The sequence below is a fragment of the Mytilus californianus genome, unplaced genomic scaffold (genome assembly GCF_021869535.1).
Source record: "Mytilus californianus isolate M0D057914Y unplaced genomic scaffold, xbMytCali1.0.p SCAF_6, whole genome shotgun sequence".
NCBI classification, from domain to species: domain Eukaryota; kingdom Metazoa; phylum Mollusca; class Bivalvia; order Mytilida; family Mytilidae; genus Mytilus; species Mytilus californianus.
In genome coordinates this window covers 82,951,518-82,970,315 of record NW_026262712.1, presented here as the reverse complement: position 1 = coordinate 82,970,315, position 18,798 = coordinate 82,951,518, and the positions used below count along the sequence as shown (strand labels likewise).

Sequence of the window (18,798 nt, the reverse complement as noted above, 5' to 3'; positions counted from 1 at the left end):
GCTACCACAAAAAAAAAACCTACCACATTTAGTAATTGCCTGCCCAAGTTAGGAGTCTGTAATACAGCAGTTCTTGTTGGTTGCTGTCTATTATTTCGGTTTCTGGTTTATTGATTTGTCATAAATCAGGTCGTTGGTTTTTTCTTTTGAATTGTTTCATATTTTGTTATGTCTGGGTCTTTTAAAGCTGACTATATGGTATGGGTTTTTCTAATTATTGAAGACAGTACACTGATTTACAATTGCTTAAATCCATGTAATTTAGACTCTGTTGGATAGTTATGTCATTTGCAATCATACCACATCTCCTTCTTGTTTTTATTCATATTCACATGTTCTTGTCTTGATATGCATGTAATTATTGCCACTGCACATTTAACACACATCCAATTTTTGTTTTTTGTTGTTATGGAACATGTATATTTAAAATTGATCAAATAAATAACATAATATTAACATGTTTATAACCTTTTAATGATTCTCACAATCAACAGCTGTCAACATCATACCATATGATAATAACCATGGAAACTAAATATTGCACACATTTTTTTTTCAATCCTATATCATAAACAAATAACAATGTTATATATATAGATATGTTGTCATGACAACAGTCAACAAGACTATTGAATCAAATACATTAAACATGGAATATTGTAGCAATGACCTTGATATTTGGAAGTGAATCAATCTACATTATATTTCTTCAAACTTCATCCACGCCATTTTATCTTTAAATAGGCCATTAAACATGCCTACGTACCTTCCGTAACTTCTTTAAAAAGAATCAACAATATTCTAAGACAAACCTATACATTTCCCTATAAAAGAAAAGGACAGAGTGCAAATAGCTTTATTTAGCCTAACTTTTCACTTAAATTCAAAACTTATGTCAATTTCAATGTTGAAATAATACAAACCTAGTAGTTATGTCAGAAATGCTACTTTTAGTGTCTGTGTAAAAATACATGGATCTTATTAGGTTAATTTAACAAATATTTACTTGGTTCTTGCAAGCACTCAATATTTCTCACTTACAAATATGTCTCGAAAACCATGCATCTTTCTTTTAAAAACAAATTAAATTTATCCCATCTTTCGTCCCTCCAATTTAGGTGAATGTTTGCAATATCTTATAATTCAAACTTTGCAAATACCTTTAAATTATTTTGAGTAAAAATCTCATGATTCTGTAATACTTTCATTTTTAAGTCAAATAGGGCCCTTAGCACATGTCTTCCTTTCTTTGAAATATGAGTCAAACTATAGTTCACTATTAAACTACCATTCAAATGAAACAATTCTTCCTGTTAGCTTTCTGACTACACACTCCATTACACTTCTTTCATACAAAAGATAGCCACATAAAACATTTAAAACAAAAATTTAAGACATTTTTACTGTAAAAATGAATATATTGACTATTTAAAATGGAATCAGAAATCACTACATGTCTTAACCTTGTATTATGAAATGTTATTATGTCATTTAAATGGTTAAAAAGTTTATTGGCTTAGCTTCTGTGTTAAGTGTGAATGTTTCTAGCAACCATTTTTTTGTGAACAACAATAATATCACTATTTAATTTATAATTTTTTTAACACCATACATAATGTCTTTAATGTACATGTAGTTGGATGTCCTGCATAGATCATACTTTATCCTAAAATAAAGTCAAATTCCTTGTAAATTGAGAAAATTTTCTGTATCCATTATTCAAGTTTTACACATTTTTTAGTTCATAGTATATTAGAGGTTATCTCCCTTACAATAGCATTTTTTTTTTGTGTTTATTCGATAACTTGGAAAAAAAAATCAAGTACTACAGGAAAAAACAAATATAAATTTTTCTAGCAGACTCATTATCATAGTGATTTACTTATTTTGTATTAGGGGTCTATATGGTTTCACATATATGTCTTGACAACAAAATTAATGTTGCAAGAATAATCAATTGGTATCTCCCCTTTGCTGCTAGTTTGCAGCAAATCTTGAACATTTGCGTCTTTTACCTATATATAGTGATACACAGTATCCTTCATTGTAAGATTGTAACAAAAACAAGCTCTTCAAACATATTTGAAAAGTTGAAAATGGAATGATCTTATTTGTAACATAAGTTATAATATCATAATACTACAATTAAATGGATTTCTCTTCATTTTTCATGAGCATTTTGAGGTCATAAGGTCAATGTAAATAACTTTGTAGATATTAAAACAATAGCACATATGATCTATAATATTATTGCTAACAGTATGCCTATGCCAACAGTTTATATGTTTGACATAATAATAATAAGCTATATGCATTAACTTTACTAGCAGTCAGCTTAAATATATTGCCTTCTAATGTGTCTTTGGAAACTGGAGAGAAAGTTAAGAACAACTTGGTCAACTAAGTGTTTAGATAATGTTAATACTTAAGAAAGAAGCCATCATACCTTCCTATTTTGTTATTGCCTGTTTATTCTAACATCTGCATTTTCCACTGTCTTCTCTTTTCAATTTTAAATAATAAATTATGTTTTTAAAAGTGAAAATTTAAGTATGTTATGAAGTCAAAATATAGTGCAATTGATTGAATCAACGAAACTTCAAAATAATGTATTACAAAAATGACTTTTATCTGATCATACATACACTTAACATTAAATAAATCAAGCCACAATAATATCAGGTATCTCATTCATATATTTGTACCTGTGTTTAAAAAACTAAAAACACCAACAACCAATACAAATTCTTCTAAATAATGCATTTATGCATGCACTTTGCAAAGACCATTTTGCTCAAACATAAAAAAATGTCATTTAACAATGATAGATCCATTAATATGGTCTAAGAGTGTATAAACTCAAATCATTAATTAAAATCTTTGGTAACAGTGTTGTTTGATTCCTTCAGATTAAAGAACTTTGCATAGATACATTGAATTACATTGAATTACCATGAAAATTACATTTGTGTACTACTTGTCATTTCCTTTACACTGTACATTAAATTGGATAAAATTATGTTTTTTTTTCTAAAACAATCAAGGCTAATCTAATTCATCTGTCCAAGACATGAATAAAATAGAAGTGTGGTTTAAGCCAATGACAGCAAACCAACAAAGGCATCTAGGTGTGTTATAATTTTGGAGATTAGTCTTTAATTATAATATCTCTAATACAATAAATTGTATCATTGTTCAAAGCCAGAAGTGAAATGTTGTACATGTTTTACAATTCCCCCCCTCCCCCCCACCAAAAATGTATATTACATTTTGAAGACTATTATTGGAATAGTCCAAAGCTTCATCTTTAAATCACAAAGTATAGTTTCTTATGAGTATCAATTTAATTTGTCAGTGAGATTCATATTGTTAACATTATTTTAAGACATTTGCAAGTCAAAACCCATTCAATGATGCAAAAGCTTTAGCTAAAGTATAAAATGGGACTTTCTTTCAATAAATTGCATAGTGAATCTGTATAATTATCTCATTTTTTTAAATATCATATTTCATTTCAATGGTTTCTTCCAATTTTTTTTAAAGAATTTTTTTAAATTATCCAAAGTTCCATTTCAGGAATACAAAATTTCATCCATCTTCAAACATGGCATTTAAAATCTGTTTGGATAAATCAGATTTCTGTAAAATTTTTCTTGGTTCCTTTTTTTTAAAATTTAAATGAATGTGAAGTAAAAAAAAAACTGATAAGATTTTTTAACACAAAAGCATACATTATTTAATAAGGCAAGTTGTCGCATAGCTTTTGATTGTCTGATCAGAATTTATTCAATTTTACAAAGGTTATTAAATTACAAGTGCCTTTATCTAGAATTTAAGATGTTTTAATATCTAAAAAAAAAATGGCAGAGTGCAAAATTCATTGATTATTTTTCAGTGTTGCAAACTATATTAAGCAAATCACTACTGCTTTCACAGTCAAGTTAGTGGGCAATCATCTTAGGTTTAACAGTCAATTTAGTGACCAATTATCTTTGCTTTCATTCAAGCTAGTAACCAATCATCTTTGCTTAACAGTCAAGTTAGTGACTAATTATCTTTGCTTTCTTTCAAGCTAGTGACCAATCATCTTTGCTTTCACAGTCAAGATAGCGACCAATCATCTTTGCTTTAAGAGCCATGTTTGGTGATTCATTGCTTGAACAATCCAGTTTTGACACCCCTTTCTGTTGTTATGTTGTAATAGTAAAGTTTTCACTAATAATCTATTTATATTCACTATCATTTCAAAACCTAACTATAACAGAAAACAAATTAATGAAACAAATAAAAAACCGTCCACACCTGTTTTTTTAATTTGATATTATGACTAGTAGAAGTTTAAATGTATGTTTCCAGACCCTTAAAAAAAATCAATGAAAAGCAAGGAATAATTCATGAAATCAAAAAAAAAAGTTTTTTAAAATCATATCTGTTTATAGCATATACATTTGTATACAGGTATAAATAAATGTTGACTATTCACTATTAGTATCAAACATCCAAGGCCAACAAAAACAAATTAACAATAACATTACAAAAAATACAACACGTTGCTTATTATTTCTATTAAAAAAATTATGTTCCTGAACAAAGCAATAAATATCAAGATTTTCATTGCTAAGTCACGTGTTAGCAAAAGCAAAAAGTTATCATCAAACATTACAATTAGTTGTCTCCCTTACTCTACTCTGACTAGAATTTGAAAATGTGAGTGCCCTAGGTTTTTTCAATTTTTAAAAATCATTGAAAAAAGTCATTTTATACATTTGTTGTCAGCACAATTTCTTATTACAATCCCCCTAACCTATATTCAATACACACAAAATCACATAAAGAATAAAGCACTATAAGGTCTAGCACTGGACCAAGTAAACATACTTGTTAGGTCATTAAAACCAATTTAATAAAATAATTAGGCCAACTTTTCTATTATTTTCACGTATTTAACAATCATGTGAAGAATTAAGCAGGTGTCAGGACTGTGGACTGACCTGAATTTTCAACCATGACAATAGGTGTTAAAAACTTAATAAAATTGTTCATGTGGATTTTTTCATAAAAAATGAAAATTAGGTTTAATACCAATTAAGACACTGAAGTAAAACCCCTGAAGAGGAATAATTTGGTACTGACTATTGCATAGTTAAACTTTTACTTAATCAACAGTTTCTTGAGTTGAACTGCCCTCTAAATGTGTTTCAACATTTTATAAAATTGTTTTACAAAATATAATACAGAATTCATTTTAACATTGCAATGTATGAGCAAATCTTAATTAAGATTAATGAGAAATATTTCCAGACAGAATAATAAATGAGGTCTAAAATTTACATCCTATTCAGTCAGTAAATGTACTTTGGAAAATGAATTTCTGATAGGACATTGCTAAAAACTTTTTGTTTTAGAGAGTAGCTATAAAGGCCGTTCACATTTACAGAAAGCTCAACATACTCAACCTGATAATACAAAATAATGCAGTAGTCCTACACTCTAATAGATTAGGAAGTTATTTTAAAGGTAATAAAGAATTTTTCGTACAAGAGATATAGTGATTGTTAAACCTTTAATTTCACTCGATGTGAAATATAATCTAAGATAATTAAAGATTAATTGATTCTCAACTGATAATAACTAGCATCTGTCACCAATCAATTTGTTTTTTTTATTTGAAACCTTATTAAAACATCTGCTTCGATTATCAGGATTCCTATAATAGATTATATGATGACAATGATGAAATTTCTTATGTAAAATATGTGTAAAAGTTAGAGCAAATAAAAACTGTGTATTGAAAATTAATTCAAAATAAGCAACAAAAAAGATCTGACTGAAATAAAAATTTGAAGGTAGACTTTCTACACAAGCTTTTAAAGTACATAGACTACAATATCTGAGATCCAACAACATCTATTACATTTGGATTTGGCTGTTTTTGACACATCACAGAAGAAATCAGCACTCCAAACATTCATGCCTCCAACATTCTCTCGCCCTTCATACAATTCATGCTACGATCGTGTAACTTCACTGGTTTCCTTATCATCATTCTGATTAGGGTCGGGTAACTGTTTGACTAAAGCTTCTAGAAGATCCTGAAGGACTTCTGTTTCCTTGTCTTCCATTAAGTCAAATTTAATGTTAAACACCATAAAGTGTGTGAACAAACTATTTAAATGTCCGTGTATTCCTAATGTTACACAGTCTGAGTAATGTGCGTGGTACATGTGTGCTAACACATGGAATAATAGTCTATGACACTTTTTGGTCGTTGCTTCTAAACTATTTGGAAATGGCTGACCTGAAAACACAATGAAACATGTTCATCTTTATAATAACATAATTATTCAAAGACAGATTTTCAAAGTTTATAAGAACAAGGAGCTGTGGTATGATTGCAAATGAGACAACCATCCACCAGAGTTCAAATGAAGTGGATGTAAGCAATTATAGGCAACTGTACGGCCTTCAACCGTGAGAAAAACTCATACTGTATAGTCGGTTATAAAAGGCACAGAAATGACAAATGTGAAACAATTCAAACAAGAAAACTTATGGCCTAAATTATAACAAAACAATTTACGAAAAAAAAACCAAATATAATTGTCAATTTCCTCCAACTGAAATGACTAAGCAAATATATTTTATCAAATATGGTTACGGTAGGTAATCTGAAGCAGTGTACCCCTTGTTAGAATGAAATTAAGATAATATTTTTCAGTACAGGTAATGTCTCTTTCCTAGAAAGTTGCACATTTAAATGATTATTCAAGATTTATCCTCCCACTTGATAAGAGGAAATTTAACCTCAAATACTGTAATCTGGGAAGTTATTTAAATTTCTTGAACTTCTAAGAAATGAGACTGACTTTGAAAATTAACAGTTTCTTAAAATTTTAGTTAAAACAACAATAAAAGCATGTCTGCTAAAAGTACTTTAAGGTCTGCTTAACAAGGATCGTTTTCTAGACACACTCATAGATGTAATAGATGACAGCAAGCATACATTATTTACCTGACAGGTTCAAAAATGAATCAATAATCATTTGTTTACATTCTCAAACTTCAAATGCAGATGTGTAATCAATATAAGCAATTACAACATAAAGTACATATTGGACACTAAATCAATATAATTTGTCCTTCAGATATTTATTAATACTTGTACTAAATCTAGGAATAAATGCTGATTATGCAATTTCTTACAGTTTTATTGATATGTATAAGGATTGCCTGGCATATTTTGTTTTGCATCATTCAACAATTGTTTGTCTGCTTTTGTTACCTAATGAAACTGCAAGCAAATTATCACACTTTTGTATTTTCATGTTCAGTAAGCTGCGAAAATTTGGGTGAAAACCCTAATTTTGCATATACTTAAAAAAGAAATTATTCACATCATCATGAATATGTTTACTACGTTTCAATTTGATTTCACCATAACTTTGTGTAAACTACCTAAAACCATAACCTGTAACAGGACGGATGAATGGACACACAGATTAATAAATAATGTCACCCTACTGTCGTAGGAAGGGCATAATAATTATCCTACTGCTTTCATCAAATTAATATAAACCAGATAAAAACTGACTTTTAAGCAAATAGCTTGTGGCATTGTCTATCTTAAGGAGACAATATTTCTGTGAGAGTTTGATTAAGAAAGTCAAAAACACTAAGTACCTTTAAAAGTAATAAGTCATTACTTATATTTAAATGAGTTTACATTATGCAACACTTGTTTGTTGACAAATCACTAGACTTTAATGTTCCTACAAACAAGTTAATAGTAAGCTCCAAATATAACTTCAGGAGACTTCAAAAAACAATTTTTACATCATTTTCCTTTCAATCTTTCATATTTCAGGTAAAAAAATAAAAATACATAAATTATACTAAATTTGTTTGAATAAATTGAATTTCATATCCTTTAAAAATGGAGCCAAATAATTTCAAAGCAGATCAAAGTTAAAAATATTTATAGTGATTACGTCTCATCAGGCTATATATATAGTTATTACTATTTTATTTATACAAATATATACATGTATATCGGAAACAAATAGAGCCAAACAAAAATATTCAATATTCATCACCATATGTCTTCCTATGAGGTGATTTATGCTAACCAATCAATGCTGTTCATACTATAGCTGGCCAAGTCTCTAGTACAAACAAATAAGACATGAGTTTATATGAAACAAATGAGTTTGAAATTGTTTGTTGATATTGTGGATTAACCTTGAACAGATTTTCAGAAACTAACATTGCACTTTAAAAACTAGTCCAAGGGATTGGGTCTTTTTGAAAAAATATTTGAAATTTAGAATTTTTAATCTGATAATGAAAATTTACAACCACAGCTTAGTGTTAAAGACAGGAAGAAGCACTTTGAAATGTTGAATTTTGTTGAACATGTGTTCTATTTAAAGGACAAGGAATGTTTAAACATTCAAATTCAACTTTTTAAGAGTCCCTGGTAAATATGGATTAATATGAATCAGTGGTTGTGGTTTGTTGATGTGGTTCTTAAGTGTTTCTCGTTTTTTATATAGATTAGATCGTTGGTTTTCCTGTTTGAATTGTTTTACACTAGTCATTTTGGGGCCCTTTATTGCTTGCTGTTCGGTGTGAGTCAAGGCTCCGTGTTGAAGGCCGTACTTTGACCTATAATTGTTTACTTTTTCCACATTGTGACTTGGATGGAGAGTTGTCTCATTGGCACTCATACCACATTTTCTTATTTCTATAAACCTCAATTTTAACAACATTTTGCAACCATGGTTATACAAGAAATGTGAAAATTAGTAATCATTTTTCTGAAAAGACCAGTTTCAATGCCATGCATCCTATATCTAATTTTTCCCATCCCCCATTTGTAGATTATGATCCTTATCCTTTACACACATATGAAGAACCAAATCATTGGTTTTCATTGTTTATTGGTACATTTCAAAGCTACAAGTTATAAATTATAATCACGGTCTCTAGGAAGTACATTGATACCAATATTTGATTTAATTAGTAACCAAAAACAAAATTTAAGTGGTTCTCAAAAAACATTGGACTAAATAAATTGAATGATTAGCTGTAGTACTGATTCACCTTAAGATTTAAATAAAAGCTTGCATGCAGGAATAAATATTAACAATTGATCAATCAGACGCATCAGAATTAGTTTTGGCAATTTGTTTTATGCTGACTTTATGAATGGAATAAAACTAGACATCCCACATATAGGTGGGCATTGGATTTTCCATTAAACATGAAAACAGATTCTTTTTTATAACAGGGACGTTATTGTTTCATTCCAATTCAATCACTATATATTCATTTTAAAGGACAAATTATTTAAATTTGTTTTAAAAATAAAAAAAAAATTTGCATCATTTTAAAAATAAAAGCTGTTATATGCTTGAATTTGAGTACTGTAACGTTTCAAACTTTCTATTACATGTAGTTGGAACGATAGGTCTCAATAAATTGTTGACACAAAAATATGCCTTGACCAATTGGAAAATACTCTCCATTAAATTGAGATATGCCAATGCTGATACAACTAAATACCAAATATTATTGGCTAACCAAAAGTTTTCCCCTTTTAAAAACTGACCTAATTACAAACCTTAACTTGTTAACTGTGCAAAAGTTTTAAAGTCAATGGAGCATGAATGAGGGGTTGTAGCCAAATAATCTCCATGGAAATGAAATGTGCCAATGCTTATACAACTGCATACCAAAGCGTTTAACTTAACATTGATGATTTCCCTTAAACTGACCAAATCACAACATTAATGATTTCCCTTAAACTGACCAAATCACAAACTGAACAAATTGTTGACTCAGCCAACACTGACACTGAAAGCACCATGCGTCACAGGCAAAACAAACAGTGATTTTAAATTTGATTTTTGAATAACGAAAAGTTAAACTTAAAGTTACTGTTGATATGTTACTGAAAAGAATGCCATTTAATACCTGAATATCTTAATGCAGTTTAAATTTAAATTTTAAATACATATTTAATCCACATATTTGGTTGGACACAATTAAGATAGTATTATTGTAAGTTCCTTAACTATTACAGAAATAAAGCAGTGCCTTATTTTCACCTTTAAAAATTCATATTTAAAATTTAGTTTAATAGAGATGAAGTTTCCGTGGATATATTATTATGTTTTATATATTTCCAATTAAAACGTTCCAATAAATACTTCCTTTCGCCTTATTAATCTAAGTGCATATAGTGCAATAGTTCCTTTTAGATTTTAAAAGACAACATTTTTTTTTTGTAAAGTGCAATTTATCAACATTTTTTGTGATTTTGCATGTAAACTGTCTCATGTTTTATGTAAATGTTTCACAGTAATAAATGTATACATGTTTTTGGTCTGGCATTTTATTGTTTTTTCTTCTTAAAAAAAATCTTTGATCATTCAAACCCGACTTCTAACCTGACCATGGGCAATATATAAAAAAAAATCTGATTAATATTCACAACATGACCTACTATAAATCCAGCACAAATTTGAAAAGACTTAAAGCTCTTGTCCTTGTTCTACTTTTCAAAACCTTGAGTATATAATGAAAACCTCCTAGTTTCTCACTTACATTCAAACTATGTTTTCAGTAGCAATACCAACTGAAATTATAGAATATTGCCTTATTCAAAAGTAATTTTTCACTGTAATTGATTAGTGAATTGTTGATTAAAATCTACTTATTCATTATGGTAAGGACAGAAAAGGTGTAAATAAAAATCAAAGGTGAACATCAGCTGATTTACCTGAAGACACCTGTGTTTATTGATTTTGTAAACTTCAGATTTTTATTCTGCTTTGCTTATCTCTCTCTCTTTCCAAAAATAGTCATATAAAGAAGTTTCTCATGAATCTACCTCAATATAAAGATTACAGGCCTAATTCTGTTATCATTTGCTTGTAAGTTTGTATAAATAAGGATATAAGATAGACTTTTTTCAAACTTTCCAATATTAAGTATGCCTTGGGTGTTTGAAAATAAATTTGAAACAACATTTTAATCAAACTTCAAAACACTGAATGTATACATATTACCTGAGCCTACAATAAAAACCAGATTTATATAGATATCAGAAACCCGGTCACTTAATTTCTCTATTTATATAAAACTTTATGTCACAATTTAACAACAGAGAAATAAACAAATTCATCCATATCCTTTAGTCTCTGGTGGATAGTTGTCTCATTTTGTTGATCATACCACAAATCCTTATTTTTATATTCATCTTAGCCCAAAATTAAAATTACCTATCACTTACAAATATTTCCAAAATTTTAGAATTTAGTACTGAATTCTTTTCTTGGTGTTGCAAGATATTCTGAGATATTCATCAAGTTTAAGTAATAGACATAAGTGTTCGATCTGTGATAGGATTAAGCACCATTTTTACCAGAGTCTATCGATGTGTATAACTGGATCAATTCACTCATCAAGGAATAAAAGTCAGGACTATAATGTTAAGTTTGTGATGTGTAAACTGGACCAATTCACTGATAATAAGTAAAGATTTTGAGTTAATTGTTCTGGAATTTACTGTTGATAAACTGCAGAAAATGTGTTATCCTTATACTTCTTGTGATTTCATTTTTTTAACAAACATCCCTTGTAAATGATGTTTTCATGCTTTATACGTGTAATGTGACTCTAAGCAGCCATGTTGTTTATATTGGTAACAAAAGTAGTCCAGTGAACATGGTCAAATAAACAATAAACCGCAAAAAAAAAAAAAACACTACCAGAACGTTTTCACGAATCATAGTAAAGCATTTCTAATTATGCAAATGATTTAATACTTATAATGCAGTAAACCTACCGAATTTTGTTGGATATAATGACTCGTCTGAGATTTGTTTCTGTACATATGTTGTTAAATAATCTACATACTGAGGTGCTGTATTTTTGTACTTTTTACCTTTATCATCATACCATAAAAATTGCCTGAAAGAAAAGAGTGTGTACATATTTATATATTTAATTCAGTTGTCTTTATAGAACTTACATTTCCCCTAGATTTATATACATCCCTTTTCTCTCACTAGATTTCACCAAAACTTAAACTGTCTCACTACAAAAACAGAACCTGCTTACGTAACCTTTACAGTGCAAATATGTTCGTTTTATTACTACATGTTTTCAAACAATATTTAAAGCTTTTGTTATCGTTTGCTGTATAAGCTACAGAGCATTTATATACTATAACTCCTAGTTATCAGTGTACTACACTTACATGTGTATAGTCAGTACAATGTTTTTTATGCTGTTACTTCTGTTTACAGAGTGCTTTATGCTGTGAAATCTGTTGACATAGCATTTTTTGCTGTTACTTCTGTTTACAGAGTGCTATATGTTGTAAAATCTGTTAACATGGTATTTTATGCTGTTACTTCTGTTTACAGAGCGCTTTACAGAGCACTTTATGTTGTAAAATCTGTTGACATAGTATTTTATGCTGTTACTTCTGTTTACAGAGCACTTTATGTTGTAAAATCTGTTGACATATTATTTCATGCTGTTATTTCTGTTTACAGAGTGCTTTCTGTTATGAAATCTGTTGACATAGTATTTTATGCTGTTACTTCTGTTTACAATGTGTTATATGCTTTACGAGTGAGTGTACATTAATTTCACTCCATGTTTTGCCCTGAATCAGTTTTATGTAAATAGTTGTATATATGTGGCATTTTAATCAATACAATATGTTTGAAAGCCTTTTTTGGCTCAACAATTAATTATTATATGAACCATTTAAATAAACAGAAATACATATAATGTATACAAATTATTTTTAAAACTTCAAAGTATAAACTTAAAAGCTTAAATTGTAAATTCGGTCAATTTCCACTTTACTAAACTTGTGAGAAATGACAATTACAGTTTGAAGTGAATACAAATGATTTTGTATGCTCATCTGTCACATTAAAGTTGTATTTTTAACTTACACATTTCCTGGGCCTGTCATTGAGGGACAAGATTCCGATGTACAGTATTCCGAGATCACACCATACATTAAATTGACATGGTTGAAAAATGAGATCGCTGCAAGAAAATAAGAAAAATAAGAAAATGATGGTAAAGTTAATAATAGCAAACTAGTTGTAATAAATTTGTCATTTGTCCTTGCTTACTTGGCAAGGTCATATTTTTATGACTGAATCCCAGTTCATAAATAGTAACATTTATATGACTTGACATGGAAAGCTGTATCATTTTTATGGTCACTAACCAAAGATGGATGAATTCAGTTATAGACATATATATACAGCTAATTAATTATCACATCTCTTTGATATCAAAATCCTGCTGAGCAAGCAGAAATCATAAATGTTTGACTAAAGGATTTATATATGGTACAACATGTTTGAATCAATGTTATTTTATTCTTATTCATGAGTATATGCTTGTAATTAGGATCAAAACAACTTATTGTACATTAATGTCTTGGAAATAACACATAAGCAGTAATTCTTTTTTTTTGTCTTGCAAATTAACAATTAATTCTTTAATTGTTCAATTCAAGCAGGTATATTTTGTGCAGACCAGAAACGTATGTACAGAATTTAAAAAAATAAGTGAAACATTTTCATTTATGAAAACAATATGTCATCCATGTGCTGTTGTATATCATCAAGGATTTGTATAGTAAGACTACACAAATCCTTGATATCATACAAAATAATTTACTAGTGGACAGATTTACATAATACACTTCCTTTCTTTTTTGTATATCTTTACTGTGTACTGCTGAGTGTTCATGTACTTATACAATCTGTTTGTTTTGTGAAAGTAAACAGCAAATGTTTGAATCATTTTCAAGGTTATATTGTATTATCCATCCTTTAATATATTTTTTTTTACTTTAAAATGATAAAATCTAACATCATGCTTTATTATTATCATTCTTCTTCAAAGTACAAAGAATTGAAAAATCATCATAAAATCTTGAATTTCATCAACATATCACCTTGTACCTGGTACAAAATATCTTTAGAGAAGTGAAATAAAACTTTAAATGACTAAGCTAATTCTCGAAACTTCATACTACTGATTATTACATTTAACAGCTTTATGTTTCCAGTTAACAAAGCTAATTTTCTTTTTCTAAAAAATGCCTCTATGTGGTCGGACTAAAAACATAAAATGGCAATAATTTCTTAATTCTGCAATATCATAGTACATAAAATTAAAGCAGTGATACGGGTGGTAACAAATATTTTTTTTGTTGTTCTGTTGAAAAAAATATATCAAGAATTGGAGTGCATTAACCATCTGTATTCTATAATCTAAATCAATATCAAATTTAGTTCTTTATTAAATTTTATGTCAAGCTGCCCAGACACTCTAAAACACAATACATAAATAAGACAATTCCTTATTTTGAACTTATCTCTATAATGCATGTTGACAATCTTTTATTTATATCTCAGTCATAAACAATCAAATCAACCAATCAATGGTGGTTATTAACCATAGTGTACATTATCAATCACATTGATGTCAAATGCCTATTTTGTACTTTATGTAGTTATTTAATTACAGAATACAAATAATTTCTCAACAATCAACCAATTAGGGTCATTTAACCCTAATAGATGAAGAGAGAGTTATTCCCCTTATTCCATAAAAATTTTCATGTTGCTTGGACAGGAATTTTTTGCATATATTTTGTTAAAACTATTTAAAAACTTTCTCAGACTTTATAAAAACCAAATATATAGCAAGTTCCATTGTCAAAAATATGTTCCATAGGGAGAGACAAATCTTGTATATCTAATGTGAGATATCATTTAAAATTGTAAATTGGAACATCAGTTTTATGTTCAATGAGAAAGGGCAAAACTACCTTCTGACCCATGCATATTATTTCTGGACCAACCCATACTATCTTGATACACTTCACAAAAATAATAAGATGTTTTTGGAATGATTTGATGCTACACAATTTCACACGAAAAAAACCCCAAAGAAATGAAAACCTAAGTACAAGAGCTTGTTCACAATATCTGCAATATGTCCATAGACAGTACTTACAAACTTTTGATATTTTTATTAAAGAAAACATTTGTAGCTTCAAAAATTTCTATGATTATTGTTGAAATTTTGAACCATGAAAAACCTTAAATCCTATAGATGACTGTTAACTTCTTTGATAAATAATAAGTATTTATTATTCATGGCAGGAGGATCTTTTGTATCATAATTGGATTGTTGGAAACACAGAGCGTTTAAGATTCAAGTACCGTTTATTTTTGTGTGTTTTTATTTCATTTGTTTATTTATTTTTGTTTTAGAGTGTTAAGGATATTTTACTAGACCAAATATTTGTTTAAATCTATCTCAATTTAAAATAACATATACATAAGAAATAGTTTCTTGGTTCAGAATTAGTCAACCTTCACTGGTTAACTGTTTTGTTTGTCTGTTTGTCTTTTTCTTTTTTAGCCATGGCGTTGTCAGTTTATTTTTGAATTATGCGTTTGAATGTCCCTTTGGTATCTTTCGCCTATCTTTCACAGACTAACAGTAGAAAGTGGCAACAAGACAAAGGATAAAATAACCCACACACTAACTTCATTAAAAAGCAATGATTGTTCCTAATGTTATTCTACTGAACATAACAGAATCATTCAATAACTATCTATATGATCTTCAGGAAATCATCAGGTTTAATTGATTCTCTTATTGTGTGAAATTCTGACCACTCCAAAGAGAAGGATGTTCTCATTCATCAGAAACAACTTAAATTGATCAGACTATTGTGTTATGTAAAATATAATGACAACCAGGAAGAGGAGATGAATGAATGTAACATGTCTCTCAGCTTCTAATACATAAACAAATGAGTAAAAGCTATACAGTGAATCTCTAATTCTTTATTACATAAAAAAGACAATTCTATACCACATGATCTCTTTCAAGCCAATAAATTTACTGAAGTCTTTTCATCTTTAATAAATCAGCTAAAATTGTAATTTTCTCAATTTTAGACCAACTGAGACCCAGCATTTAGAATCAGATATAGACTAACTTTTTCTCATTGTTGAAGGCCGTACGGTTGCCTATAATTGCTTACATCCACTTTATTTGAACTTTGGTGGATAGTTGTCTCATTGGCAATCATACCGCATCTCCTTATTTTTATATTAACTGTTAAAATGTTGTAACATTTCAAAAGTACATGCTTCTTTTGTTCAACACTAGCAATGTTCAGGACTGTATGATGTTTGTAGAAGTTTCAAACTCAATATGATTAAAGGCAACTTTTGTAATGTTTAACTCAAAAAGAATGTTCCAATATATTTAATATTATCAGAGATTAAAAGTATGGTATCCTGACTGATAAATGACAGTAATTTTGTAACTAATATGGATAGAGATCAATTTAATTTCCCCCAAAAAACAGATTAAAATGAAGACAAAATAAGTTTACATAACATTAATGTATAGCCTTCTGTACACTTTTACTGTCATCATGAAACAGCAGTTTACTTCTTACCACACAACTTCTATTTCTTCCCCACCCCCCTTAATTTTAAATAAATTATTTATGGCTTTTTCAAAGTGCACTATAGCAAGCACATAAAAAAAATGTTCTGACAAGTAAACAGTCACCATTAATTCTCATTTCTAAGTTCATTATAAATACTGGAGAAATTTGTGTTTTATAAGGAACACAAAACTCAGCGGGACAGATGACAAGGTAACAATGTACTATGACTTTGTGATTTTCATTACAATAGTTTACACTTAGGGGGTTTAAAAGTAAAGAACTTTGTAAAACATCTGTCTCCCCAGTGTCAATGTTTTGTGGTTTTGTAATGAAGGGTCCTTCATGACCTAGATTTGTTATCTTTTTTTTTTCCATATCCTTGTATCATGTAAAATTTACATTTCCCTTGAAAGAATTGACATGAAGTTTGGCAGATATTTTACATGCACCCTTCAGATTGTTTATGTTGAACTTCTATAATAGGGTTAATGAAAGTATATTGAAAACTAATCCTGTTAATTACTTATGTAGGCTATGTTTTATTATTGGTTTTGATCAGACCTCTACATCTTAGACACACAGACATATCATTTTCATTTATTCATTAAATCTGAACAATTTTGACAAAATACAGTACCCAGGGGGTGCTAAGCAAGTACCCCTAAAATAAAAAATAGCCTCCCCCCCAATAAAAAAAAAAACCAAACAAAAACAAACAAAAACAAAAACTTGTGTTTTGCTCTGCTAAGGTAAGATTATTCTATCATCTTAGCCTCTAACATATAAAACTTAGAAAAAACTATAAATGACTAAGTTGTATTAATTACATTTCCTTACTTTGAAAAAGATGCTTCAATTATTTTCTTCAAATATATACTTTTAATGTTCATCATAAAGATAATAAAATCTTTAACAATAAATGTTATCATTACACTGTAAAGAAAATGTATGTAGTTTTCTATATTGGCCCATCAAACCAGAAAATTACTGTAATTTTGTAAATAAGTATTTATGTAATGGAAAAATGAATGTTAAGTTGACAATAGTGAATACACATTTTCTGAGAGTTATAGGGGCAGCAATACAACACCTGTAATTAGGGCAGATGTTTATCAGTGAAACACCTGAACAGTCACACCAGGTCAGGTGAAAATACAAGGACTGCATTATCTTGAAGAGCAAACTGTGTCAAACATTTCTAATTTAAAATTTCTAAGTAAGTCGGTGACAATAATAAATGGGTTGGCCTCTTCCTGGTTAAACCCACAATCCCACTAAAATACAAAAAGTACATGTTCCCGCCATCACCAATCACCTGATCAACATCCATTTAGTAACCAAAATTAACTTCTCCGAAAAAAACAAATAGAACAATGTAACATTGTTTGTCACTTAACCGATTTCAATTTCTTAGTAAAATTGATTAAAAAAAAAAATAATTTATATAAAAACACATTGAAAGAGTAATTCTTATAATACCAAATTTAGATGATGTATTGTCATTGTAGTTTCAATGTTAAACATTTATTGTTAAAGATTTTATCATCTTTATAATGAACAATTCATCATTCATTTTCATCATAACCATAACAACAATTTCTATTACATGTTATACATCACTTTTTAATTAATTAAAGGAAAACATGTAGCCTCAATTTCTATAAATCTTTGCTCTAATTTCTTACAAATGAATGCTTTGTAAAAATTTAATATTAAAGAACTCTAATCACATCTTTGTCGCACAAAACTTTAATTTCTTTTGCTTTTAGCTATTTTTGTAAATCAACTTTTGTGATGCAAACTATTTTTTACATGGGTCTCAAAATGTAGATGAAGGACTTGTTTAGAAAGTTTTTATATGATATATATCAGTTTACTGACAAATACAAAAGGTTGGTCCGCTATCTTTCCTCCGCCACTGACATGACTTCAGATTAATCAGACACCCAATGCATTTATTACATTTTAAGGAGAGGCTGTTTTTTTTTTGTATTTTACTTCCTCATGTAGACAAATCTAGCTAATTATTAATTCATTTCAAGACACAAACCATATAATTTTTAGCAATGGGAATAATTGACATTTCAAATCCAGATAAAAAAAATGTGTTTTGTCTGACATTTTCATCATAACTATAATAACACTTGACCTATTGATAATACTGAAAGCAAAATATCAATAAATCACAAACATGGAGGATAAACCAGAATTGATGATGTCTATAAGTCCAAATATATAACTGATAAACACAAATACAGTGTAATCATCACCAA

The 18,798-nt window shown here is 28.8% G+C and overlaps 1 protein-coding gene across 3 annotated transcripts in view; it reads right to left on the bottom strand.

Moving 5' to 3' along the window:
* Window positions 1-452: 452 nt before the first annotated feature.
* LOC127705199 (MOB kinase activator 2-like) overlaps window positions 453-18,798 on the bottom strand; it is a 57,023-nt gene continuing 38,677 nt past the window's right edge. For all 3 annotated transcript variants that reach the window (XM_052209522.1, XM_052209521.1, XM_052209520.1), the window contains exons 3-5: window positions 12,978-13,074; window positions 11,852-11,976; window positions 453-6,298 (exon numbers count right to left, since the gene is read on the bottom strand). In XM_052209522.1, the coding sequence (XP_052065482.1) occupies window positions 6,009-6,298; window positions 11,852-11,976; window positions 12,978-13,074 (512 nt within the window). In that variant the 3' untranslated portion in view covers window positions 453-6,008. The remainder of the gene's footprint in view (window positions 6,299-11,851; window positions 11,977-12,977; window positions 13,075-18,798) is intronic.